At 39.6% G+C, this 26,899-nt stretch overlaps 1 protein-coding gene across 3 annotated transcripts; it reads right to left on the reverse strand.

The window, feature by feature from the left end:
* Positions 1 to 231: 231 nt before the first annotated feature.
* On the reverse strand, positions 232 to 25,895 carry LOC107788161 (putative DNA helicase MCM8). Of its 3 annotated transcripts, none has more exons than XM_075230939.1 (17): positions 25,602 to 25,895; positions 24,685 to 24,825; positions 24,478 to 24,595; positions 23,773 to 23,995; positions 23,445 to 23,608; positions 21,744 to 22,004; positions 14,420 to 14,515; positions 14,174 to 14,326; positions 11,327 to 11,397; positions 11,126 to 11,244; positions 9,426 to 9,555; positions 8,622 to 8,673; positions 8,384 to 8,540; positions 8,126 to 8,300; positions 7,797 to 7,967; positions 7,595 to 7,708; positions 232 to 466 (listed from the first exon to the last, which is right to left on the reverse strand). In XM_075230939.1, exons 1-17 carry the CDS (start codon positions 25,791 to 25,793, stop codon positions 422 to 424), a joined length of 2,382 nt encoding a protein of 793 aa, XP_075087040.1. In that variant the 5' UTR covers positions 25,794 to 25,895; the 3' UTR covers positions 232 to 421. The 3 variants fall into 3 exon arrangements, with proteins under 3 accessions (XP_075087040.1, XP_016465305.2, XP_016465312.1); XM_016609819.2 differs by lacking the exon at positions 232 to 466 and adding an exon at positions 6,285 to 6,824; XM_016609826.2 differs by lacking the exons at positions 232 to 466; positions 7,595 to 7,708; positions 7,797 to 7,967; ... (11 more) ...; positions 24,685 to 24,825; positions 25,602 to 25,895 and adding an exon at positions 17,388 to 20,583 and having other exon boundaries at positions 21,744 to 21,857.
* Positions 25,896 to 26,899: the final 1,004 nt, after the last annotated feature.

A 26,899-nucleotide genomic window follows, 5' to 3' on the forward strand; every position in this document is an offset into this window, starting at 1 on the left:
CAACAAGATGCTACATTCCCTATTGGTTATTCGAATTCCAGCTTTCTTTGGAGAATGGTTAAAAAATACCCACCTTGGTGTTCCTTCCACATTATTCAAGAATGTTTAGGAGTTGACAAAAACTTCATCAATTTTATTTGCTCAATTCTTGCTGAAATATTAAAAACTAGGCTTGTAACATAGCAATAACATAAAACGGGATGATATCAAGGGCGCCTGCTATTATGGGTTGATTTCTTCAGAATCACCTGAAGGTCGCATAGTTAGAACCTTTCACATGAAAAGAATTAATTAACACATTAAGAAGCCAAAAAGGCATGAAGCTTTTTCCATAAACTAGTGCAAGTAATTATGTACAACTTCTGGAAAATAAACAACAAGACATGATTTTAATTGTCCCCTTTGTGTTAGTGTTATTCGACTATCTTCTTGACCTTGATGTTTGTGAATAAGATGATGATACCACCTGCATGAAGATGATTTAAGATGTCAATTCAAGGGTATTTACCATTCAATTTTTTGCACAATAGGTGGGAACCCAAAATTTTGATACAAAAAGTGATGTTTTCATTAGTAATGTTACGCGGCGCCTTCCTGAAGTTCCTTGGAAGGGCGACGTAAGGCTAGGCAACCGATGTCAGTACGGTTGCTGTCCGCCAACTGAGGTCCCCTCCGTACGCTAGACTAGATTGTCAGTGCCGTACGGGAAAATCAATGTCATGAGCAATTGAAAGAGAGCAGAAAAGAGAATTGAGAATGAAAGAAAGCTTGATTGCATTGAATGAAAGCTATTACAGAAAACAAGACGGTGTCGGGGGGGAGAGACACCAGTACAGAGAATTGTTTGCTTGCTTGAAAGTTTTGATTGCTTGGTCCCCCTTAATAATGCTTAAAAAAAATAAACCAAAGTTACATGACTAGACCTATGAAAGCTGGAAAATCACACTTAAAGAAAATGCAGCAAAACTACTCTATATTTACAATGAAAAGGACTTAGTCTTCTACAAAGCAGCAGCAAGTCCGTTTGCAGCAACTTTGTCTTTAGCATCAGGGGCTGCGCGCGCGGCATTGTCTGCGCGCGCGGCGCTGTTGGCTTTTGCCTGTGGCTGGGCGCTGGCGATGGCTATCGGTGGGGCTACAGAGGCACATGCGCGCTTGTCACTTGGAGCTGCCGAGACCACGGGGCCGACCGTGGCGACGGGCGTTGGGAGGCTGGCCAGGACGCCACGGGGCGCGTCCAAGGGATCATGGGGCATGGCTGGAAAGCCACCCATGACATTCTCCCCCACCTGAGTTGGCGACGTCCTCGGTGCCTTTCTTGCAAGGTAATCATCAATCAGGCTCTTGTAGGCTTTGAGGTTTGTTCCCCTCTCCCAAGTATTCTCCTCTGCATCACATCCCTGCCATTTCACCAAGAACTCCTGGTGATCTTTTCTTGAGGCGTGAATCACTCGATCATCAAGAATAGCTTCAGCACACCTTTTTCCGGTTGAATTGGGGCCTCGAATACTTGGTATTGTGAGTTGGCTTCGTGAAGGATCCTCCATATCTTCCCGAAAAGGTTTCAGGAGACTGACATGGAAAACAGGATGGATTTTCCACCAAGCTGGGGTATCCACCCGGTATGCAACTTTCCCAATGCGTCTTTCAATGGACAAGGGTCCAATATATTTTTGCAATAGGCGAGGGTCATGGACCCCTGCAAACAAGTACCGCTTTGGGATTTTGACCATCACTTTGTCTCCCACCTGGTATTCCACAAAGCGGCGATTCTGATCAGCATGCCTCTTCATCCGCTTTTGGGCTTTGACAAGATAGCTCCGCACTATCTCCAAATTTTGCTTCCATTCTTTTGAGAAGCTAGCAGCCCGAGGAGATTTTGACATGTTTGGTGCGTTCACTGTGTGTGGGAGTAGCGGTTGCTGTCCGGTAACAATTTCAAAAGCGCTTTTGTTGGTACTTGAGCTCTTTTGTGAATTGAAACACAGTTGAGCAGCATCCAAAAGCTTCACCCAATTCTTCTGCGATCCGGTCACAAAGTGCCGGAGATATTCCTCTAGCATGCCATTGAATCGCTCCGTCTGGCCATCAGATTGCGGATGAAAACTTGAGCTATGACTCAATTTTGACCCGAGGCACTTAAAGAGTTGGGTCCAAAAATTGCTAGTGAAGCGTGAGTCGCGATCACTAACAATGTCTTTAGGTAAGCCCCAATACTTGACGACATGAGAGAAGAATAGTTGAGCTGTATCTTCTGCTGATATATATATTGTGGGGCTGCTATAAAGGTAGCATACTTGGAAAACCGATCCACCACAACCAAGATAGTTGTGAGATCTCCGACCTTGGGCAATCCGGTGATGAAGTCCAGGGAAACGCTTTCCCAAGGTCTTTTTGGTACAGCTAGTGGTTCCAAGAGCCCTGCCTGCGTCAAGCGGTCTGACTTATCTTTCTGGCATACTAGACAAGTCTTCACATACTGAGCGACGTCATCGACCATTTGAGGCCAATAATATGCACGGCGAAGTAATGCCATGGTGCGTTCCTCGCCGGGATGACCGGCCCACAAAGTATCGTGGCATTCTGCAAGAAGAGTCCGTCGCAGATCTCCTCCTTTAGGAACATAAAGTCGGTTCCCTTTCACCTTCAGGAACCCATCTTCGGTGTAGAACTGGCGAGTCTTGCCCTGTCCTACCAAATCAACCAAATACTGTGCAGCAGGATCCTTGATGAGTAGATCCTGTATCTGGTCTTTTATGGTGGTGGTTGCTTCGCTTCCCTTTAGGGCGACGAGTACACACATCGATGCTAGATCAACTCTCCGACTGAGTGCATCAGCAACATGATTGGTCTTTCCACTTCGGTACTCCAGGTTGAAGTGAAATTCCGCTAGGAGTTCCTGCCACCTAGCCTGTCGTCCATTCAGCTTTGGCTGGGTCATGAAATGGCTAACGGCTGTGTTGTCTGTCTTGACCACGAATGGGGCTCCCAGTAGATAATGCCTCCAAAGGCGTAAGCAATGAACGACAGCCAATAATTCTTTCTCATGGGCGGCATAGCGCCGCTCTGCATCCTTCAGTTTCCGGCTCTCGTACGCTACTGGATGCCCTTCTTGTAGCAATACTCCACCAAGTGCATAGTCGAAGGCATCCGTTTGCACTTCGAATGGCTTGGCCAAGTCAGGGAGGGCCAAGACTGGGCTACTAGACATAGCCATCTTCAATGCGTCGAAGGCCTCTGCCCGCTTGGGGCCCCAATCCCACGGGGTGGCCTTCTTGAGAAGTTCTGTCAGCGGCACTGCAATGAGGGAGTAACTTTTCACAAACTGCCGATAGAAGTTGCATAGGCCAAGGAACGACCTCAAGGCATGTATATCCTTAGGAGGCAGCCATTCTGTAATGGCCTGAATCTTCTGCTTGTCCATCTTGATCCTCCCTTCCTCGATGACATGTCCGAGGAAGTCAATTTGTTTCTGAGCAAAGGAGCACTTGGATAGCTTTGCATATAATTCGTGCTCCCGCAATCGGGCTAGGACCTTCCGCAAATACTCCAGGTGTTCTTCTAGTGTCTGGCTATATACCACAATGTCATCCAAATAAACCACGACGAATTCATCAATGTATTCTCGGAAGACTTGGTTCATCAAGGTGCAAAATGTGGCTGGCGCGTTAGTCAAGCCAAAGGGCATAACCAGGAAGTCGTACGACCCATATCTTGTCACACAGGTCGTCTTGTGCTCATCACCATCGGCAATCCGAACTTGCCAATAACCTGTCCTCAGGTCTATTTTGGTGAATACCGTCGCACCACCCAGTCTATCAAACAAGTCTGCCATTAGCGGAATAGGGTACTTGTTTTTCACGGTGATTTTGTTTAGAGCCCGGTAATCCACGCAGAGTCGTAAACTACCATCATGTTTCTTTTGGAATAGCACAGGGGACCCGTATGGGGACTTAGAGGGCACTATGATCCCTGTGTCTAGCATTTCCGTCAATTGTCTCCGAAGCTCGGCGAGTTCGGGTTGTGACATTCTGTATGGCGCCCGGGCAGGTGGCTTCGCACCCGGCACCAACTCAATCTCATGGTCCACAGTTCGCCTAGGCGAAAGACGCTTTGGCATGTCTTGGGGCATGATGTCTTCAAATTCCAGAAGTAACTCCTTCACGGGTGCAGGAATGGGACCCGAGGAGCGTTCTATATCTTCCATGCAGAGGGTAGCCAGGAACGTGGGTTCATGTCTTTTTACCCCCTTCTTCAACTGCAAGGCCGAGATGTTCTCGGCTGCCATCTTCATGGGAATGCACGGAATAATGCAGGGCTTGGCCCCATTTGCCCCCATCATCAGTAGCATGTCTGCATACGGTGCGGGCATGGTATTGGTCTGTCTCAGGAATTCCAACCCCACGATTAACTCAAAGTCATCTATGATCACTACGCGCAGGTTGAACTTTCCTTCATAAGGGCCAAGCTTCACTGGTACTTCTTTGGCTATTCCACCCACTGGTTGAGGTGGTGAGTTGATAGCCTTCACACGACCTTTGCCCTTTCCTACAACTAGTCCAAGACGCTCCACCTGAGTCGAGGCTAAGTAGTTGTGGGTGGCACCCGTGTCTATCATTGCCCGAATGGGCTTGCCATTTACCTTCATGTCAACGAACATTAGGGTCCTCTCTTGATGAGGAGGAGTCCTCAAATTCGCCTTCTTATTTCCTTTCCTGGTAATTGGACAGGGGTCCTTCTTCTTGCGGATACCGGCACTGGTTCCCGCTAAGGGCTCAGAAATGGAGCCAACAATTGCATTGAATGCACCTACTGGCTCGGTCTGGTCCGCATCATCGGCGTCGTCATCCGTCCCATCCTCAAAAGCTTGATGGGCGTTCATCTGTGCATGTGGACATTCATTATTCCAATGTGGTCCGCCGCAATGGCGACATCCTGAGGGGGGCTTCCTCCCCCGATCATTGTTGTTAGATGCAGCACTAGTACTGCCGGAAGAGGGAGCCTTGGATTTGGGTGCACTCCGGTCTCCTCCACTTCTGCTAGGGCCACTAGTGTTTGGTTGGCCCCCTTTGTATCCTCCTCGGACAGGCTGTTGAGGCCTATCCTTCCGGGCTTCCACTTGGTAATCCCCAAGGCACTCTGCTGCTTGGATTGCCTTAGGCAACGTGTCTACCCTTTGTCTCTGCAACTCCATCCGGGCATAAGGTTTCAACCCTTCCAAGAAGGTGAAGAGTTTGTCTTTGTCCCCCATGTCACGGATGTTCAGCATGAGCGCGGAGAATTTCCGCACGTAATCTCGCACTGATTTGGTCTGGCGGAGCTCCCGCAACTTTCTCCTGGCATTGTACTCAACATTTTCGGGGAAGAACTGTAGGCGTATGGCTGCCTTCAGTTCCGCCCATGTGTCGAGGGCATCTTCACCTGCCTTGATGGCTTCGTACTTCACCTGCCACCAGAGTTTGGCATCACCCTGAAGATACATGGCAGCAGTTGCTACCTTCTTAGCTTCTTCCAGGCTTCCCACGGCATCGAAGTATTGCTCGATGTCGAAAATGAAATTTTTCACTTCTTTGGCATTCCGAGCTCCACTGTATGGCTTTGGCTCAGGAATTTTCAACTTTTGTGCCATGGGGGCGAGGTTCACACCACCCCCAAATTGGTTTCCGCCTCCTCGAAGTAGGCCTTGTAAAGCAGCATTGACAACATTGAGCTGGCCTGTCAAGTTGTCTATGGTTTGTTGCATGGCAGTCACCCTGTCTGCCTCTTGTTCCCTGTTGGCTAAATCCTCGGCACGCTCCTGCTGGAGGACCTCAAATTTACCAAAAATTTCAGCTGCCTCTGTGGCTGCTGTTTGCCGGTCTCCTTCAGAGTCGCGGCTGATGTTTTCTATGTCAACTTCGGCCTGGATGAGTCTGCGGTCCAGGTCGTCCAACCTTTGCACTAGGCTGGTCTTTAGATCGGGCACCATTTCCACGATGGGCCGTAATGCGTCAACCGTTCCCTCAAGGGTCGCGATGCGATCCCCATAATTCACCATGGTCAGAAATGGTGATAATTGCAATGTAATCCCTCGTCCGATGTCGAGCCTAGGCTCTGATACCAACTGTTACGCGGCGCCTTCCTGAAGTTCCTTGGAAGGGCGACGTAAGGCTAGGCAACCGATGTCAGTACGGTTGTTGTCTGCCAACTGAGGTCCCCTCCGTACGCTAGACTAGATTGTCAGTGCCGTACGGGAAAACCAATGTCATGAGCAATTGAAAGAGAGCAGAAAAGAGAATTGAGAATGAAAGAAAGCTTGATTGCATTGAATGAAAGCTATTACAGAAAACAAGACGGTGTCGGGGGGAGAGACACCAGTACAGAGAATTGTTTGCTTGTTTGAAAGTTTTGATTGCTTGGTCCCCCTTAATAATGCTTAAAAAAAATAAACCAAAGTTACATGACTAGACCTATGAAAGCTGGAAAATCACACTTAAAGAAAATGCAGCAAAACTACTCTATATTTACAATGAAAAGGACTTAGTCTTCTACAAAGCAGCAGCAAGTCCGTTGGCAGCAACTTTGTCTTTAGCATCGGGGCTGCGCGCGCGGCATTGTCTGCGCGCGCGGCGCTGTTGGCTTTTGCCTGTGGCTGGGCGCTGGCGATGGCTATCAGTGGGGCGACAGAGGCACATGCGCGCTTGTCACTTGGAGCTGCCGAGACCACGGGGCCGACCGTGGCGACGAGCGTTGGGAGGCTGGCCAGGACGCCACGGGGCGCGTCCAAGGGATCATGGGGCATGGCTGGAAAGCCGCCCATGACAGTAAGTATGAGATACTGATAACTAAGAAGCAAAGAGCAGCAAATGAGTTTCGAACTTTCAATGATCGGTTGGGGGATAAACATACTGAAAAACTATTGTTTTGGAATTCAAAACAATACCAAAACAATTTGAGCAAATTGAGTTTCAACAGGCAGTGCTTTGTAAAGAGCAAATTGAGCTTTTGGTACTCAGTCTACAGGATACGCCCTGTTTTTTGTTCTACTTTTAAACTCTTTACATGATAACCTGACTTTAAAATAACGTGCAACAAAAAGACCTCGTAACGTGTTATCTTTTCAATGGAAAAATCATGTGTCTTGTTAATGATTCAGTTATATCATTTCTTAATTATTTTTAGATGAAATAAAACCCATCAATTGGCTCCAAAGTCTACCCTTACCTCAATGGTGCGTACAAAATTAAGTCCTCCGAGTATTGAAGTAAAAGAATAACCATCTTCTGTTTTAGAAATATTTAATTTTTTAATATAAAATGAAATAAAACAACTAAGTTTTAACATTATATCAAAACAAAACACGAACCTGGCTACTTAATAGTTAACACACCTCCTGTGAACTAATTTATTGCCATTATTTCATTTTATAGGAAATCAACAAATAAATAAATAAACTTTATCTTAACAATTTTTAAAACAAAAGAAAACTAACATTATTTTAAGGTTATATTATAATGTACAAGTATAATGAAGAAAAAAGTATCAACCTTATAAACTAGGTTCCCGATGCGCTTTTGGCTATCTCGTAAAATATAAAAGCCAGACATTACGATACCTGATATGTCTTGGGACCCTTCTTTAGTAAATGACCAACAGTATTTAGATTATCCACAAGTGTATCAATATCTGGAACGTTTAGTGCAATCCGATCTGCCAGACTATATATTTCCTGAAAAATAAATGCTCGTATCAGGCTTTTTCCAATTCTTGACTTGTACTTTTGCCAGAAAATATACAATGACGAAATGATGGCTTACTGAAATTGAAAAGCAATCCTTTTGCTGTGATTCTGACTGCTTATGCAATTCACTCAAAAACCGCTTTGCTTCTTTCTGTTGACTCATTCCCCCACTCCGTCCAAAATCCACAAAGCCATGCTCGTCAACATACTTATCATACAATGATTCATTCATTATTTCCACAACATCCTGAAAATTGATCATACATGAATTAGGGGCCTCCGGATAGAGCAATTTGATGATCAAGATTATAGTAAGTCTGGAATGACTTTTAGAAAATGATTGTAATTAGCAAAGTATTGTCTAGAAATTGTATGCAATGAGCAACTACGAAGACAACTATTTACCAGAGCATCTTGCTCAGTTATCTCTTCTCTTAGATCCACTCTAGCTCGAGCTTGTGCCAACCTAACTAAGCTTTCTAATTGCCTTGCTGTTATTGGTGTACCATCAGCGGACGTATTATGATCCCTCAACTTCAAGTAAAATTTCTGCAAGATTTCTGCTGCTGGTTTTGTCATCCTTGAACCAAATGACAAGTAGATAAATAAACATTTGAAAAAGTAGATAAAACTTTGAAAACTAAAGAAAGCAGATTTAACAACCTAGGAAATATATAAGTTCTTGCATAAGCAATGTATTTACGCAGAAGAGGGCCAGGCAATGGAACAAAATCGCTGTCTTTCTTAGGGTCAAGTTTCAGTTTTGCGACTAAAGAACCCTGCTTTGCATTCATGTCAATTTCTCTAACATCCAGCAAGGCTGCATAAAACAAAACAAATAAATAAGAGCAATTTGTATAAAAGTATCTCCTGCTGAGATAGTGGTTGGTAAAAGGCAAACCTGTACATAACCGTTTCGTGCTTGGTGGCTGCTCTACACTTTTTGCATGAAGCTGACAAGGAAAAGCTTTAACTCATACCTTTTTTCACATGAATAACACTAATGATAACCATATAACTGCATTGACTGATAAAATTTCAATCAATTGTATTGCACAACATGTGTGATGGTAAAAGGACATTTTCCGCGAAAAACTCAAGAAGACAATGAAAAAAACAGCAGGCCAAGTGACAGGATCCTAATCTTATGACAAACAAATCAAGGATGGCATCAAAGAGTTATCTGCCATCAAGCCCCCTCCCCTTCTTTAGCTTGCCTGCCGTCACTTGAACTGTTAACATGCTAAATGGCTTATATGGAACTCCAACATTGCTATCTCAGTGATTTCAGAAAGAGTTCGAACCAGTTAGACAACACATATAGCACACCACCTCTTTGCCCGTGATGACTAATAAAATATAGAGTGCTCCTGTCCCTCTAATCTCAGGTTCATTTTTAACGAGAGAATGTCAAATGTTGATAGGTCGTATTTATTCATAGTTCCACTATCAAGCTTAAGACAATGCAAGATAATTTTTCATGACATCAAAAAATGCAGTATGAGTGAATTTAGATAGTGTTTCATATTGGTCAAGTAGAATATTAAAAAGAAAGTGATTACTGCAACTGCAACAAGAATTGTCTCCGTATAGAAAGAAATAAAAGGATGCAAGGCAATGATTTTGACAGTTAGAGATTTCTTACAAAAGGTTCAACGATTTTCAATTTGAATAAAAATTTGCAGAAAGGAGTGAGGACACTTACGGACATAATGTGCTCAGAGAGTCGCTTGTCCAGCACTTCATCAGGTTTATCAAGTAGTATGAAAACCAAATCAAATCGTGAAAGCAAAGCACCACTCATCTTCAAGTTCTCGTTCACAGTTTTTGCACGGCTGCAAGAAATAATTTTACACGTTATTACCATGGATTAATAGATTTTAAAATACCAAGATGATAATGCAAGTATTCTTATGAATCTAAGTTTTCATTATTATATGAGATCAATTCTTCTCCTTTCTTCTTTCTCCCCCTTTTTATTTCATCTTTCTTCAACATGTCACCCTTCAACCACCAGCCCATCCCACAGCTCCTTTTGCCATCTCCCCCTCCCCCCTGCCCTGCCCAACTCAAGTCCTATTTTATCAGCATAGTTCAACTTCCCCTCAATAATTTCTCTCACACCTAGTTGTACCTTCCCAACCTTCTTCCTCCTCTTCTTTTTCTTCTTCTCCCTCCTATTACCATGCCAGCTGGCAGACACCTTCCTCTTCTTCTCCTCCTTTTCTCCTTACCTAGCTTCCATTCTTCTTCATTACTCTTCTCTTTTCTCTCTTCATCTCGTCCATCCAATCCGTAGGCCTAGTCCTGCGCCTGCTCAATTCTATTGCTTTGTTTTCTATCCTCCGTTGTTGTACATCAAGCTGCCAATTATGCCACTGCTCTTTTTGCTTTGTGTTCTATCTCCTGTGTTGTACATCAAGCCACCAATTATGCCACTTCTGTTTTTGCTTCTGTTTTCATTTCCTCCGCGATTGTTACATTAAACTGCTAATTTACACTCCTACCATTAAGCACATCTTGATCACGTGGAATTTGAAAGGGTAAACAGATAATAGATCAAATAGGGCAAAATAAGCATTAGGCAAAGCAACTAAAACAAATAAGCAAAATTATGAAGAGCTTTTGTGCATTTTAGCCCAATAATGATCTAAAGACATCAACTTTTGGACTTCACATAGCAGCGGGGACATTTCTGTAAAGTTATGCTACAGGAGGCTAACCATCGGTGTCCAATTCCCTTCATGGCCTTGAGGAAGATGTGGAGATCCAAAAGTCCTCAGTAATGTAGCTTGTTTTTGTTGGGTGCTAGGATATGATGCATGTCTTACTCAGATATATTTGCAAAAAAGAGAAATGATGAACTTGCAGTAAATGCTTTATGTGTAAAAAGGAGGTGGAGGACAGTAGTCATCTCTTTCTGTGTTGTTCTTTAGCTAGGCAACTTTGGAACTTGTCTTTTAACAATTAACATTATTGGGATAGAATGGGTGATGCCACTGTCTGTTAAGGAGCTCTCTAGCAGCTGGATGGGCTGCAAATGCAATAAAGAACTGAGACAGATATGGAGAACAATTCCAGCATGTGTCTGCTAGGTCTATGGAAAGAAAGGAACCAGAGATGCTTTGAGGGCGAAATTACTACTTTACTTATCTTAAAGTGAAGTGTTTATGTTTGGAATCTCTCTGGTCTAATCTAAGAAATGTATATAAGGAGGATAGCATGACCACTTGTATGTTGGATATCCCCTCTTTTTGTAATGTCCAGCATTATCATCGTGCTTCACTGCTTTGTCAATAATTCTTTGCTTACATAACCCAATAAGTGATCTAAAGGCATCAAGTATCATTAAACCAACCATCCATAATATTCAAATGATTAACATGAGTGAGTTTTTCAAAATACTTGTAGTGGCCACCGACAGGGTTCGCTGCTGCTAAAACAGATGTTCGTGCTGGCAAACTTGCAACAAGTCCCGCCTTTGCAACAGAGACGCACTGTTGTTCCATAGCCTCTAATAGGGCCTATAGTCATGATAAAATAATTAGGTCCTGATATTAAGTGTGAAATACCAATTGATAGTATAATTCATTTAATAAGAAAGACCTGATGTTCTGCAGACATTTTGTCAAACTCGTCAATGCAACATAATCCACGATCTGCAAGAACCATAGCACCTAACCATGCCAAAAAGCAATGCAGGACAGTATAATTAAGCATTTTGGGACCCAGATGACTACCATAAGCAATGACTAAAGGCATAACTTCTCTTCCACTTAAAAAGAAGAAAAGAAAAAGGGGGGGAAAGGAAATATAGAGGAATCTTTATGTCTTTTACAATGAGAAACACAGGATACAACAGTACTTGGACAGGAATTACAACACTCACTCCTCAAAACTCAAAAGTGATGATGCAGTGCTCCATATAGCTACTTGAATATAACTCTTTGCCGCTATTGATATGATGATCTGAAAACCATCCGCCAGTTCCATGCTTATATTGGTTTTTGACTATTTTATTCCTTGTCAAGCTTCAATTCCATGGTCAGTTTACCTCAGGAGTATGTCAAGCCAAGAAATATCGCAGCAATGGTTGGTTGTCTGAAAATGCATGTCTTATGACCTATGCTGCTAGAAAGTCTTTCATTTCAAAGTCTCGACTGACTTACATCTTCTGGAGCTAGAAGAAGATCAAGCTGAACATGTGCAAGGTATAATAATGTTGCAGCTAATGGGCAGGAGATCTTGTCTATTGGGCTATTGGCAGAAAATTGGAAGGGTGAATGAAGCTCTCTCTTTACGGAAAGGAAAGACCAAAACTTTCAGAGAGAACATAGGCTACCAAACCTAGGTTGGGATCACTGCTTTTGCTGAAAAATACACAAAAAAAATGGCAATGAGACACTTGCTCTTGTTTGGGTTCTGCCTCATAAGATTCTTTTCTGAATTTCTCTTTCAGATTCAGATGCATGCTCCTCTAACACAGTTAAACTCTAGTACCAGATTTATCCCAGTGATTCACTTACGTGTCTTTTTTTTTAAATTGGTAGCCTAGGTGCTTAACTTGTGAATCTTGGGTGATTAATTATACAAAATGGATTCATTTACCATGTTTATTTCTTATTCAGATCTTTTCATCCCAAGCACCCTATTTTCAGTCTCTATGATTCATTGACTGATATAACCTTCACGTTTTTACAAAGTCTCAGCCGCCAGTCAGAAAGGGCCTTAACCTTTGTGAAGTCGCCAAAATGCCTGTCGACATACTTGTCCTCACAGTCTCACAATTGCAAGCCCTAGAAATTTTAATTACCAAGCATTGCTCCGTAGCAAATTCATTTGTTTCCTCGAACCATTCCTAACACTAAAAACCAAAGGGCAACAGGATGATTGGATGAGGCAACATCAAAGAAGCAAATATAAAAGCCTTTTCTCAAGAGCAGAAAGAAAGCCTTATACTGAGCAAAGTATTCATCAGTTGCATCTACAAGTATGCAGAACTCAGAGTAACAAATCTGAACTCTCCGGGAAAAATTGTTTGCCAAACAGTTTTCCCTTGACGAACTGATGCCTTGACAGGCTAATAATGAGATAACTGACAGTCAGTTTTATCTTCTTCGCTAGAACATACATATCAACTGGATGACCAAAAGCAGAAGCTTCCATGTGCTCAAGCAAGTTTCTCCCAATTGGGGAACCTCTTTGTAGACTCAATGCTGTAAAGAATCACCATCCTCAGTGGTGGTGTTCTATTGTCACATAACTTATCAATGATGAGTCAGCAGTACTAGCAAAGTCACTAATCATATGAGCAACCAATGATGAGTTAACAATATCGGCAGTCACTAACTTCTAATTGTGAGCATCCCTTTTTGACTTCTATGATTCTGGTTGAGGCTGCAAGGCCCCGCACTGATGTGCTTCAAGATTGTGATAACTCTTGCTGTATGAAAATTGATATATATATTGATATTTTTCCGGTCACCAGAAATGTTTTAATTAAATGTGGGAACCGCCTTGTCTAGAAGTTAAAATACTAGAATGGGGTCACATTTATTTAGTTATTTTAGGTTTACAACACGATCGATCACATGCTGACCTGGTTCTTTTTTATAGACCAATACCTTTTCATTCCATACAGAATTATGTAAACTGCCTTGTTTAAAGCTTAAACTATTAGAGATCAGACACATATCTTTTTATGTTTTAGGTCAACAGTCTTAGCTGTCCCTTCACTTGATATTACAACTAAATACCATTCCTATAGCTCCGGAAGATATATTGGCTCTTAACATTAATCCAGCAGGATGTTTAATATGCTTACCTGTTATAAGCTGGAGCTACAACCAAAATTCACATAGTTCGCGCACTAATTTTTTTTTATAAGGTAAGATTTTATTGATATACCGTACTAAGATAGTACTGTTGGGGAATTACAAGAAGCTGGACTTGTTTTACATTACAGACTCGTCACATTCAACTAGTCCAACTTTTCCTCTTCGGATTGAGAAGGGAAGTAGGTTTCTTTGTTGGATTTTGAAGCTAGACAAATGAGTATATAACATCAAAAGGCAAAGAAAAAAAAATCTATACAACAATACAGATTATAAATTTCTAAAAGAATATAGCTAGACAAATTTACAGGTTATTCATGATTTTTCCTCTATCTGGAAGGTGAGAAAGGACACTACCAACCATACAAACTAGGAACCATTATAATAGCACCTGTTTTATTACAAGGAACTATAACAAGTTCAAATCATTTTAAAAAGACACAACCTCCCTCAAAAATAAACAAATTAATAAGAATTCTCATAGAACTGAGATACACCAAAAGTTCATTTTAGTTCCCATGTGTGTTTGACATTGCTTTAAATATAACTTTCTGCAAAAGGATCCAATAGATTGGTGAATTTCCAAATTGCATCCCACACAAAAAGAAGAAACCATTACCCGCTTCAAACGCATAGTCACCGGTCAAAGGATCCTTGACAACAGCAACAGTGAGGCCAGCATTGGTTGTTGCATTACCACAAATGTATATGCCACGAGGAGAAATGGAAGCTGCCGCTTGAAGTAGTTGACTTTTACCCAATCCAGGATCACCTAAATTGCTTTCCAGAAGAAAAAAAATTGGTAACTGCTTTCCAGAATTTATTTCCACAAGGACCAAAGAAGTCAAACTATTCTGTCACATACCGACAATTATTATGTGGATATCTCCTCTCACGGGAACCTTATTCTGATCCATTGAATGCTTCCTCACACCCCCAAATAAAGCTAATGTAATTCCCGCTATATAGGAAAAAAAGAGAACAAGTAAAAGAGTAAAGAGGATCAAGCCATCTACAAACCAACAGAATGACCACTTGAAACAGTTCATGGGAACAAAACAAATTCCTCAAAACACAATGTAAACAAAACAAGAAAGGAATGCGATCATGTTTCAAATGTATGTATGTCCTTTTTCCATGACTCAAATACCCGTAGTTATAATAAGCAAACGCAAGGTAAAGTAATGCAAGAGTTTTTCAAGGCACAAAAGTAAGCGAGCCAAACACTTGGGAAGTAGGACAAGTGATAACAATCTCCTCCATACTAGTTCAGGCAAAGAGATTATTTCAGTGTTTTTCTTCTGGTTAAGAGGAGAAAGATGAAGAAAATCTAAGTACTAAGTGGAAGATAGCTGTGTTTCACCTTTGATATATTTATACCTAACGAATCCAATAAAAAGACGCTCTTTCATTTGAAGTATTTCCAAGAAAAGTGGCAGGATAGACAGTTGACAGCTCAAGAAATCAAGTCCCTACTTCATGAGATAGAGCACACCAAAGCCAAAAAAGGGGAAACAGAAACGATGACAATGACAACTACAAAGAAATTAAAGGGCACAAAAGTCGGGTATCTTCCCATGCCTAACCAGAGAACAAGTCTGAAGGAAAGACCGTCAAATATAATCATATAATTGCTCCATTGTATTGACAATTTCAAAAACTAATGTAGTATGATTGATGGTGGTTGGCCAAGCAGGCCCCCTGTCTTCTCAACCATTAGTATACTCAATAAATAAATTACAAAATGATTCATCAATATAAAGCTTTTCTTTACGTATACCCAAAAAACAGAAAGACGCTCTTGGAGGGTAAACCTTGATATGAATTACCATAAGGACTGCCGGAAATTGTGAACACTCTTGTTTAAAGATGAAAAATTGCATGAGATGCATTGGACTAGTCAATCAACCTAGATCATACTTCCTATTTATGGAAGAGAGTTCACACGATACCATCAAAATTTGAACAAAATTCTTGTTATGTGTCTATGATTGCTTGGAGATGTTTGGAGGCTAAAGGTGTGCTTGTAGCCTACATTAGGGTGATTAAAGACATGTATGATGGAACTAAGACCCGGGTAAGGACAGTGGGAGGAGACTTAGAACACTTTCCGGTTGTGATGGGGTTGTACAAAGGATCAGCCCTTGGCTCGTTTTTATTTTCCTTGGCGATGGACACACTGACACGACACATTCAAGGGGAGGTGTTGTGGTGTATGTTATTTGCACTGCAGATGATATAGTTCTGATTGAAGAGACGTGAGGTGGTGTTAACAAGAGGCTGGAGGTCTGGCGACAGACCCTAGAGTCTAAAGGTTTCAAGTTGAGGAAGACCAAGACAGAATACTTGGAGTACAAGTTCAGCGACGTAACCTAGGAAGCGAACATGGATGTGAGGTTTGGTACTCAAGTCATCCCCAAGAGAGGTAGTTTCAAGTACCTTGGGTCAGTAATACAAGGAAATGGGGAGATTGATGAGGATATAACACACCGTACTTGGAGCAGGGCGGATGAAATGGGGGCTCGCTTCCAGTGTCTTGTGTGATAAGAATATACAACTAAAACTCAAGGGTAAGTTCTACAAAGTGGTGGTTAGGCCGACTATGTTATATGAGGCAGAATAGTGGCCAGTCAAAAACTCTCATGTCCAGAAGATGAAAGTAGCTGAAATGAGGATGTTGAGATGGATGTGTGGACATACCAAATTAGATAAGATTAGGAATGAAGTTATTGGGATAAGCTGGGAGTGGCCCCCGTGGAAGATAAGATGCGGGGGGCGAGACTGAGATGGTTCGGACATGTGAAGAGGAGAGGTACAAATACCCCAGCTAGGAGGTGTGAGAGGTTGGCCTTGGTGGGTATGAGGAGGGGACATGGGTAGAGATAGGCCAAAGAAGTATTGGGGAGAACATGACGTAGTTGGAGCTTACAGAGGACATGATCCTTGATAAGAGGGTATGGAGGTCGAAAATTAGGGTGGAAGGTTAGTAGGTAGTTGAGTGTTTTCCTTTTGTATCTCAGGCCGGTAGCATTAGTATTAGCATGGTATCTTTTTATTCTTGGGTGAAAATCATTTACATCCCACAAGTTTGCTTTAAGAATCAAACTCATCCTCCAACTTTAAACAATTATCATTCTGCTCCTCATATCAAAGGTGACTTCTTAAAATGCCTATTTTACCCTCTAAAATTTTTATCTCTTATTTTTATTCTTTAATATAATGATTTTTTTTTAATTTCAATTTATGTTATCGATTTACCTATAGACAAATTAAAGAAACTTTTTCGAAACCAAAAAAAGTGAGAAGTAGTAGTCAAGCATATAAGTTAATGACATTCAGTAGTGAAATAATGAGAAAAATAAAAAAATTACAATAAATACTTTACTCTTATCAGTAATTTTATTTATAGCAATCAAAACTCAATCTATTTACAACAAAAAGTGAATTTTATAAATTATACAATGAAAGTAATAATAAAATGATGGGCGAAAAATAGAGGTAAATCATATAATAAAATTGCAAAAATTATCTATTACACGTTACCTGAACTTTAATTATAATTTAGAAAAATTCTACTAATAACAATCAAAACTCGAAACTTTATACACACATGAAGAATATTAAAAATAGCAGAACTTAAATCACACACACACACTGACATACATTATATGCATTTTAATCTACATATTATTAAAATAATAATAATAATAATAATAATAATAATAATAATAATAATAATAATAATAATAAAGCAATACATCTTATATTAAATATATAATACGATTATTTTATTTATAATGTTATTGAACTTGGATTAAATGATATAATAAGATATAATATTATTTAAATTATGAATAAATAAATACATGCATTAAAAAATATCTAGATAATATAAAAAAGGTATTACGTATATGGGGAGTTGAAAATGTCAAAGGGTACAATAGACATTGCGTAGGATAAAAGGATGAAAATGACAATTGTTTAAAGTTGGAGGATGAGTTTGATTTTTAGAGTAAACTTGGGGGATGTAAATGATTTTTACACTTTTATTCTTAGATTGCTATTACTAACTACTATTTGATTGCTATCTTTCGCTTCGATTTTCTTAATATCTAGTTGTTATTATTACTTGTTGCCACTGCTTCTTTTCATCTTGTCTTTAGCCGTGTCTATCGGAAATAGCTTTTCTGCCCTCCCAGGGTAGAGGAAAGGACTGCGTAAAGACTATCCTCCCCAGGCCCTACTTGTGGGTATTCACTGGGCTTTTTTTTTGGTCTATAACTGCTTGATATACTTTTCAACAGCAAACACAGTTATGAGCAGATCAAAGAGAAAATTCATGTTTGAAGATATTCTCAGTCCACTGTATCCCGATAACTTGTCCTTGATGCCCTGAATTCTATTCCATTTTAGCTGGAGATAAATTTACTCCCCAGCAAACAGCATGTTATGGATCCAATATCCGCAACCAAATACAGAAATAATAGATTGGTATATTGATACTGATAACAAAGGAAACTACACTGAAAAGTAGCAATAATTAAGGATAGTAACAGAAAGAAAGGGGATGGGAAGACAGAGCCACAGAGAGAAATAGTCAAGGGAGAGAGAGACTAGAGAGGGGAAGTTTCTACAAAATTCAGCCTAATCCCTCCATGCTGACGCCTAGTCCCTTTTAATCGATTCGTGATTGCACTTCTTGGACCCGGATCCCAAATTAACCTTTTCGAAGGCCTTCTGGCCCTGTGGCTTCTTCTCGGCCCAATAGTTCTTCTTGGCCCAATATCTTGGTTCATAACAATACTCCCGTCCTCAATAAGAACCTTGTCCTCAAGGTTCGAGAAAGGACACTCTTTTGAAAGAACAATGGTAGTTAAGTTGATTTGTGTCATAGAAAATGATTACCAAATAAAATCCTTCCTGTACACAGTAGAGTCTATTCCTGGTCTATCAAATGTTGTATTCACATGACAGGGTGCTAGGTAGATAAAAGCCGAAGACAATTGGATGCCAATAAAGCCATCAAGAGCACAACTAAGGTCAAAGGGAGGTTTGCAAGCATTGGATATATAATACAACCAGCAATCCACGCCTTTGCTGAAAATCATCTTGCCATCATCTGACAGCTGCTCAACCAAAGGTATAGCAAGTCCATGCTCTCTAAGGGTCTCGATTAACATTGAATTCTCATTTGAACTAATCTCACGCTTTGCTATTGCAGCGCGCATTTGTTGACTAGCCTCATATTTAATGTCTGTTGCTCTAACAATATCATATCCCCTTTTAGTTTCTTGAAAAGCATATTTGAGTTGGTCGCGCTTTTGATTGAGCCTGCGAATCTCAGCAATTCTTTCCTTCTTTATCTTATACCGCATAATCACATACTGCAGTTTGTCCCTCAAATAAACAAGGTATTTTGTCACTTCAACACGTCGAGCTTTGCTAGCTTTGTATGTTTCTTTCTCAAGACCATGAAGTTCATCTCCTAGCTCAATTTTCTTAGGATGTATCAGAACCTGTTGAGATAACTTACTAATCTCAAGAGCAAATCCTGGAATAAGTTGATCTAGAGCTGCAATAAGGGTAACCTCACTACCGAGTGCTCTGTTGACTAGAATATTTGGCGGCGGCTCAAAATATCGCCCAGCAAATGCCTCGAGCACCCCATGTATTTTGTCCTCCACAGCGAGCTCTCCCAATTTAGATAACAAGGAACCATGAAGATTTCGCTCATGTTCAGTATCAACCCAATTGCAAGAATCCCACAAGGTTGATGCCATGAACTTATCAAGTTCCAAGACGCCCACAGCAGCACAGAATACACAAATTCTTGTAACTCTAAGGAACATAGTAAGCAAACTAGAGCCAGGGTCAAATGGGAAATCTAACCCCAAACGGTCAGGTGGAAATAGACGCAAAGTTAAGATCGGCGCAGCATAACTAAGTCCACTGAAGTGATTAAATATACCTCTTTTTATAAGTTGGTCGCAATTACAATTTAAAAATATACAAGACATCTCCTTCAAGCATTGGGCTAGCTCAAGTCCATGTTGAGTATTAAACATGACAAGGTCACCAGAACAAGAAAATGTAGAACCAATCCATGATAAAGGTTGCACTATAATTGCAGGAACAAATTGCAGTATTTCTTTTCCAATAGTAACAATTTTCTCTTCGTCATTTTTGTCTTTATTTTCAACAGCATTAGCACAGTCATTTGCCTCATCACTTAGAGCGACATGACACTCGGGATCAGTAGGAAACTGTGCCTCAATGGTGTCCAGAGTAGTGTCTTTAGACCAATCAAATAATTCCACGAACACCTTCTGCGCCTCATTGTTGTTGTATACAGATGGCTCAACAAAGTATTGTGGCAAAGGGAAGTCGGCATTCTCTGTGTTTGCATCTAAAACCGAGTGACAGATCTCCTCTTTCGCTTGAGTTGCCAAAATTCCAGCACTATCATTTTCAATTAGTATTGATGCATTCTCGTCACAACCCTCTGGTTTCACAGCATCTGGCGTTGGTAGCATTGTCTCAACATCTACAACAATATCAGTATTTGTATCCGACTTTTCACCAAACACCTTGTGGGCAAGGTTGAAGTTGTTGTAGTCTGATTGTGCATTACAAGATTGGGGCAAAAGCGAATTGGCCATAGTGCACCATGGCGGAATAGCCGCACCTCGTGTCGGATAATAGTCTACTGTTGTAAGTTGTCGGAGAAAGGCTGAATGCCCCTTAGGTGCATCCCGATTCCGAAAACGAATAAACAATTTGGCCACAAAATGGTCCCAATCCGCAAGTTGTTTGTTTCGATATAACCAACAATACCAATCCAAAGCCTCGCCATCCAAATATAAAGAAGCCAACGACAACTTATGATCAGAAAAAATATTATAGCGGGTGAAATACTGTTCTACCTGGAATATCCATGCCTTAGGGTTATCGCCGTTGAATCTGGGTATTGTCACCGATGTAGCTTCCATGGACGAATAAAACCAAAGCCAAAATGCTGGATGTTGTGGTCTACCATGGTAGACAAGTCAATGAAAGCACCAATGTTATGGATCCAATATCCGCAACCAAATACAGAAATAATAGATTGGTATATTGATACTGATAACAAAGGAAACTACACTGAAAAGTAGCAATAATTAAGGATAGCAACAGAAAGAAAGGGGATGGGAAGACAGAGCCACAGAGAGAAATAGTCAATGGAGAGAGAGACTAGAGAGGGGAAGTTTCTACAAAATTCAGCCTAATCCCTCCGTGCTGACGCCTAGTCCCTTTTAATCGATTCGTGATTGCACTTCTTGGACCCGGATCCCAAATTAACCCTTTCGAAGGCCTTCTGGCTCTGTGGCTTCTTCTCGGCCCAATAGTTCTTCTTGGCCCAATATCTTGGTTCATAACACAGCAGTATGGAAGAAGTTTTATCATCATGGAGATCTTAGACATATCTCAGCACCATCAGTTGTACATAGGACCTTGCATCATGATAGTTGCTGTAAATGTTGATGAGCTTCTTCAGATATAAGCATTTAGCCATGACTATTAAAATTGACCATTGTCCCTCATCAGAGCTTTGAAAAGTTCATGATTCTCTAGTTTAATAGTAGAGTAGTGCAAACTGTAAAAAAAAATAGAGCTAGCATAGCTTGTAACATTTTTCTTTCTCTTATCTTTCTAGGATTACCACCTGAATATTTGACCTCAAAAACTCGGCCGTTTCATAACAGAAATCCTTAATCGAAATAAAAGTCAACTCTTAAAACCTATATAGATTGCTTTCCTAAAACTAACAAAAAGTCAAGGAGAAAATAGTCATCCACCCAATAGACGTGAATCTACTCGATTTCTATTCTGCAGTAAAAGGTACACATCACCATATGAAAAGGGATTACGACTGGAAGGCATTAATCTTGAGTCCAAAGACAAACAATCCTACCCCGGATAATTACTCTATGCTGTGAAAATGAGATATAAAGAAAAGCCAAATGTCCAACAAGAGGGTTGGATACAAAGAACTCAATTCATCTTCAAAGACTCCCAATTTGATATATGTCCTAATACAACCAGGTAAGCTCTTGTTCATCACCATGCAGCAGAGTACACATCAATAAATTAAAGAAAGATAGCTTATTAAAGAAATAATAATAAAAACTCATCTCAGTGGTTATGTATACCTTTAACGAGCTCGTGACCATAGATCGAGGGACAAATAGATTGAAGTACTTGTCGGAAGACATCAGAACCATATTCTTCAGAAAACTTAACAATAAACTCCAAATCCTTTGAAGTGAATGAGAATAAATCAAAAAGCTCTGTAGATCTAGCATTAGAATTATCTTGTGAACCCTTCAGTGTTGATTGAGACTTCGAGTTTGTAATAGAAACTACTTCTAGATACAAATAATGAAGTCCTTGATTCTTGCTTTTTGACTTTCCTGCATTTACCAAGGTTCTCTTACAGTTAACATCTGACATAGGTTAACTGAAAATGAAGTACATAGCAGCAAATCAAAAGCATATTTTTGATCCAGTTATCAACAGCATCTACAATATTATTCAATGTAACCATCCCATATTTCTCTCCAGTGCAGTAGGAAGATTGGTAAAATGAGTTTGTCTGTCCCAGATATCAGTTATTTCAGGCAAAGGCAAAATATCTGTGATTTTTGGCTCAATGTAGGGTGCTAAAACATAACTATTTCGAATGTCAATTTATTATAAGGCACTCTATCAATATATCATTTTGAATCCATTGTGTTATGTGCAAAGAAATTTACAGAGAACTCATAAGTTACTTGATCTAAGTAATATGCATTTTGAATGACAAGTATATTAAGACATTAAACCTTCTTTTCCTAAATAAACTCATTTAACAAAGAGGATATCTGGCGATTTTGGTCACTGGATTGGTATTTTCCTTAAAAGCATAGATGTCATCCACCCAAGACTTTGACCAAACACGGAGGAACAAAAGCAGCGTTCGTACTTTAATGCATTATTAGAAATTTCAAAGTGCATTATCAATTGTACTTTATGCAGACAGCAGCAGTACTTAATAACATAGGTTCAGAATAAAAGATGGTAACATATAAGAAGGTACTGCCCTTTGGATTTAACCCAAGTCGTTCAGATTTTTTCAAAGAGTCTTTAAAGCAATACTAACAATAAGCTACAAGATTCATTAACACTGATGATGTTACTAGTCTGCATCAGGTTTAAGCCTATAATTGAATCTGATTCCTATTTCCTATCAGTCAGGTGCATTTGAAGCTTGTGACCAAAAACATATTTTTACATGAAATTAAAAGACTCATGCGTTAAAACAAGGTCAGCACACTGGATCAACTTTTGTCAAAAATTTCTCCTTTATATCCTTAATTCAGAAGGGGAATATGTTACAATCCAATCAAAGAATGCTATTGTTGATAATCACGTATATCATCTAACTCAATGGAGAAAATCAGACGTAACACGCTTTTTGCTACACTAAAATAGAAACAAACTACATTTAAAATATGAGTAAAGCTTCATGCAGGTGATTGAATGAAGTCTTCTTTCATTTCTCAGGAGCAATATTACAGTATATGCATTATATATAATATATATATATATATATATATATATATATATATATATATATATATATATATATATATATATATATATTATATGGAATGGAAATTAGGAGTATAAGAAATTTTGCTCATAAGATGCAGCAACCTAACTGTGAAACTTTTGTTGGGGAAAAACATTTAGAATTTTTGTTGAAAGGCGTAAAGAGACTCACAAGAGGCATTAATTTGCTTTATAGGTGGAGGAAGTACATTTCTACAATCCAAACAGATCCATGATGTGTCCTCTATAAAATCATTTACCTCCTCCAATATCCATGTAGTTGTTAATAACCCTAATTATGCCGGTGACAGTGACAATATCTCCAGGGATGCATGCATCCACAAGATCTTCAGTTAGTTCACATTCAACAGTTCGAGGTACCCGCCCCTCTTCATGATTTTCAGATTTCAGCAGCTCCTGAATTCTAGGAGAAACGGATAATTATAAGATAAGAAATGAACATGAAATTAGCAAGGTGAGACGATGAATAAAAAGAATAACAGACAAGAATTTTCTGTTAAATCTTTAACTCAAATAGTATGATTTATAAAGATGTTTAAGTGCAGACAGCAAAGAAGAGGAGTTTACCTTATTTTCTGAAAGTCGATAAGTCGAGCTGTAGACCTTATGGGATTAAAAGTCCTGCATTTGCAACCATGCAATTTACATATTGGTGGAGGTGAAAATTTTCCATCTGGAAAGTCACGAGTAATACTGGTTCCGCATTTAGTACAGGCAAAATCCATTTGCATCACCAGAGGCTTGACTGTGCTGACTTTTACCACTGTACCACGTACAGAGACAAGCCTATCTGTCAATTGAAAGCATCATACTCAATTATTTAGAATCTAAGCAGCATTTAACCAGAGTTATCAAAGGCGTAAAGCGCAAAAAAGCTCTAACGTCTACTGGGGCTAAGCGCAAATAAAGCGTGAGCTTTAATTTAAAAAAAGGCGCAAATGGAGAAAAACTACAAATGTGTAGTGTAGTCCAAGACTAATATCTATAAGCATGAATACCAAATGTACACAAAGAAATTGAAGAAAATTTATTATAAAATAAAATATCAATCATTTAGTGTCGCCTCTTCAGGATTACGCTCATCGGTAAGGAAAAGTATGCCTTAGAGCCTTGATGACAGCATTGAAGCGCCCCCTAAGCGAGGCGAAGCGCTCAACACGTTTTGAGCCTCGCTTTAGGGCTTAAGTGCGCTTTAAGCCCTAACTTTGATAACGCTGCATTAAACTACTTCATATCTAAAGAGTAAATGTAAAGTTGAATATCATCTTTTACCAATATAAGCGGCTTTTAGGTTCTTCAATGCAATCACTGATTCAGGGTAGTTGTGGAGACGGATATTTATCTTCACAAAATCATCAAAACTTTCATCTCCCAATTTCTCAAAGAAAACCTGCTAGCATCAGCAACACACTGATACAACTAAGATAAAACGATATAAATATGTGAATAAATTGAATTTCATAAATATAAACCTACTACCTTGTGTAATGAAGCACTCATACACAACAGAGCATCTTTAGGTTTACTCTCTAAAATTACACAAAATTCCTGTAGTTCAGAAAGTTTACGGAACTGGAGAAAGTCCAGTGGCAATGAGAACGTGCCATCAACCTCCTTCACCTAGAAATAACAATTCAATGTCAGTCCTTCACCTTTATCTTAAAATTCTAATTATCATAATTATCCAGCAATTGAAAATAACTAACTTGGCCAATAAAATCAAAATCTTACATGATAAAGTCAGTAAATCAGCCATTTTCCTTTACTATTAGTACCAAGCTATGCCATAAATTGACAGACACAGACTCGAGTGGACAAAGTTTTTCATTCAACTACAGCAATTGAAAATTACTTAGAAGTAATGGTACATAAGAAAATCAGTAAATCAGTAATTTTTCTTTTACTAATAGTATCAATCTCGACTTCATTCAAAGTCACAGATACAGACCCCGATCATCAAGTTCATCTTCGAAAGCATCAAATACACTAACAGTTTAGCAGAGTCAAAATCCTAGGGAAAATTGCAAATGCACTCGGAATTTTGAGTACAACAACAATTGAAAATTACTTGAGTGGACAAAGTTTTTCATTCAAACAACAATTGAAAATTACTCAGAAGTAATGTTACATTAGAAAATCAGTAAATCAGTAATTTTCTTTCACTAATAATATCAATTTCGCCTTCATTCACAGCACAGATAGTCAGATACAGACTCCACTCATCAAGTTTATCATTCGAAAACATTAAATACACAAACCGTTTAGCCTAAAAAAATCCTAGGAACCAGCAAATACTCAGAATTTGGAGTACAACGGTCAATTCATATAAATTTCAATGTACATTCATCCATTTCTCAATTTGTACACATTACAATTTTGTTTAAAATCGAGCTAACCTGAGAAACGAAGTGTTCGCCGGAAGGAGAAGAGAAGAAGCGAGCAAGCTGAGAAGAGAGGCAGACTTTGAACTTGGAGTCATCGAGAGAGAAATCGATGTTAGGGAAATAGAGAGACAATATTTTAGAGAAACCGCTAAAATCCGTCAATCTCTGTTGAATCTTCCCGTTCTTCATCATCTCTCCGCTCATGGCGAAATGGCGATTGCGACTGCGATTGGTCCAACGCTCTCCGCGAGGGAAAAAACTTCACGCTGTTTTGGCGGGAAAAGAACGCTCCAGAGAATACTGGGGTCAATCGCTAAGTATAATCATACTATTGCACTTTTATGCCCTTAAAGCTATAGTATTAATGACCATATAATATTAATGAACTTTTATGCTCTTAAGGTTATATTAATAATACTTTAAAATATTAATAAAATATGTAAGCTACAAAAGTTAACTTTGTAACATTAAATTTGACTTGAAATTGTCAAAGAATTTATTAAGGTACATCTATCTAATTTAACTTTCCATGCATATAATAAATTTTTTGAGCTAACATTTACTGTTCCTCTCTTATCTTCTCCTCTCCTTTTTTTACCATTCATGTACAAAATAATATAATATTTTTAATTTTGTACTAATTATATGGGATACACTCACAATGCGTGTATCCAGGGATTAGTATAATATAATTAGTAATATGTACGAGTGCATAAATATCGTGAGAAAATATCTTAATTTATATAAAAACTAAATGTTATGTTGAATTTTGTAGTACGAAAAGTTATGCTGGATAGTTTGAAACAAATGCATCAAAAATATATTGTTAATTGACCCACCCGGGATTAAACTCTCTGGGAGCTCCTGGGTGATTTGGAACTCTCCGGGAGTCATTGTGACTTTGAGTATTGTAGGCGGATTAAAGTTGATGGAGTTGAGAGGGCTATGCGTAAGATGAGCAAGGGCAAAGCGACCGGACCAGATGAAATCCCGGTGGAATTTTGGAAGAGTGTGGGCAAGGCAAGCTTGGAGTGGCTCACTAGGTTATTTAATGTAATTTTTAGAACGAAAAAATGCCCGACGAGTGGAGGTGGAGCACGATGGTTCCTGTATACAAGAACAAGGGTGATATCCAAAATTGCAATAACTATCGGGGTATCAAGCTGCTTAGCCATACTATGAAAGTCTGGAAGAGAGTGGCAGAGCTAAGGGTGAGGAGGAGTGTGTCTATTTTTTAGAACCAGTTTGGGTTTATGCCGGGGCGTTCGACTATAGAAGCTATCCACCTTGTTAGGAGATTGATGGAGCAG

The sequence above is a fragment of the Nicotiana tabacum genome, chromosome 2 (genome assembly GCF_000715075.1).
Source record: "Nicotiana tabacum cultivar K326 chromosome 2, ASM71507v2, whole genome shotgun sequence".
In the NCBI taxonomy this organism is placed as follows: Eukaryota; Viridiplantae; Streptophyta; class Magnoliopsida; order Solanales; family Solanaceae; genus Nicotiana; species Nicotiana tabacum.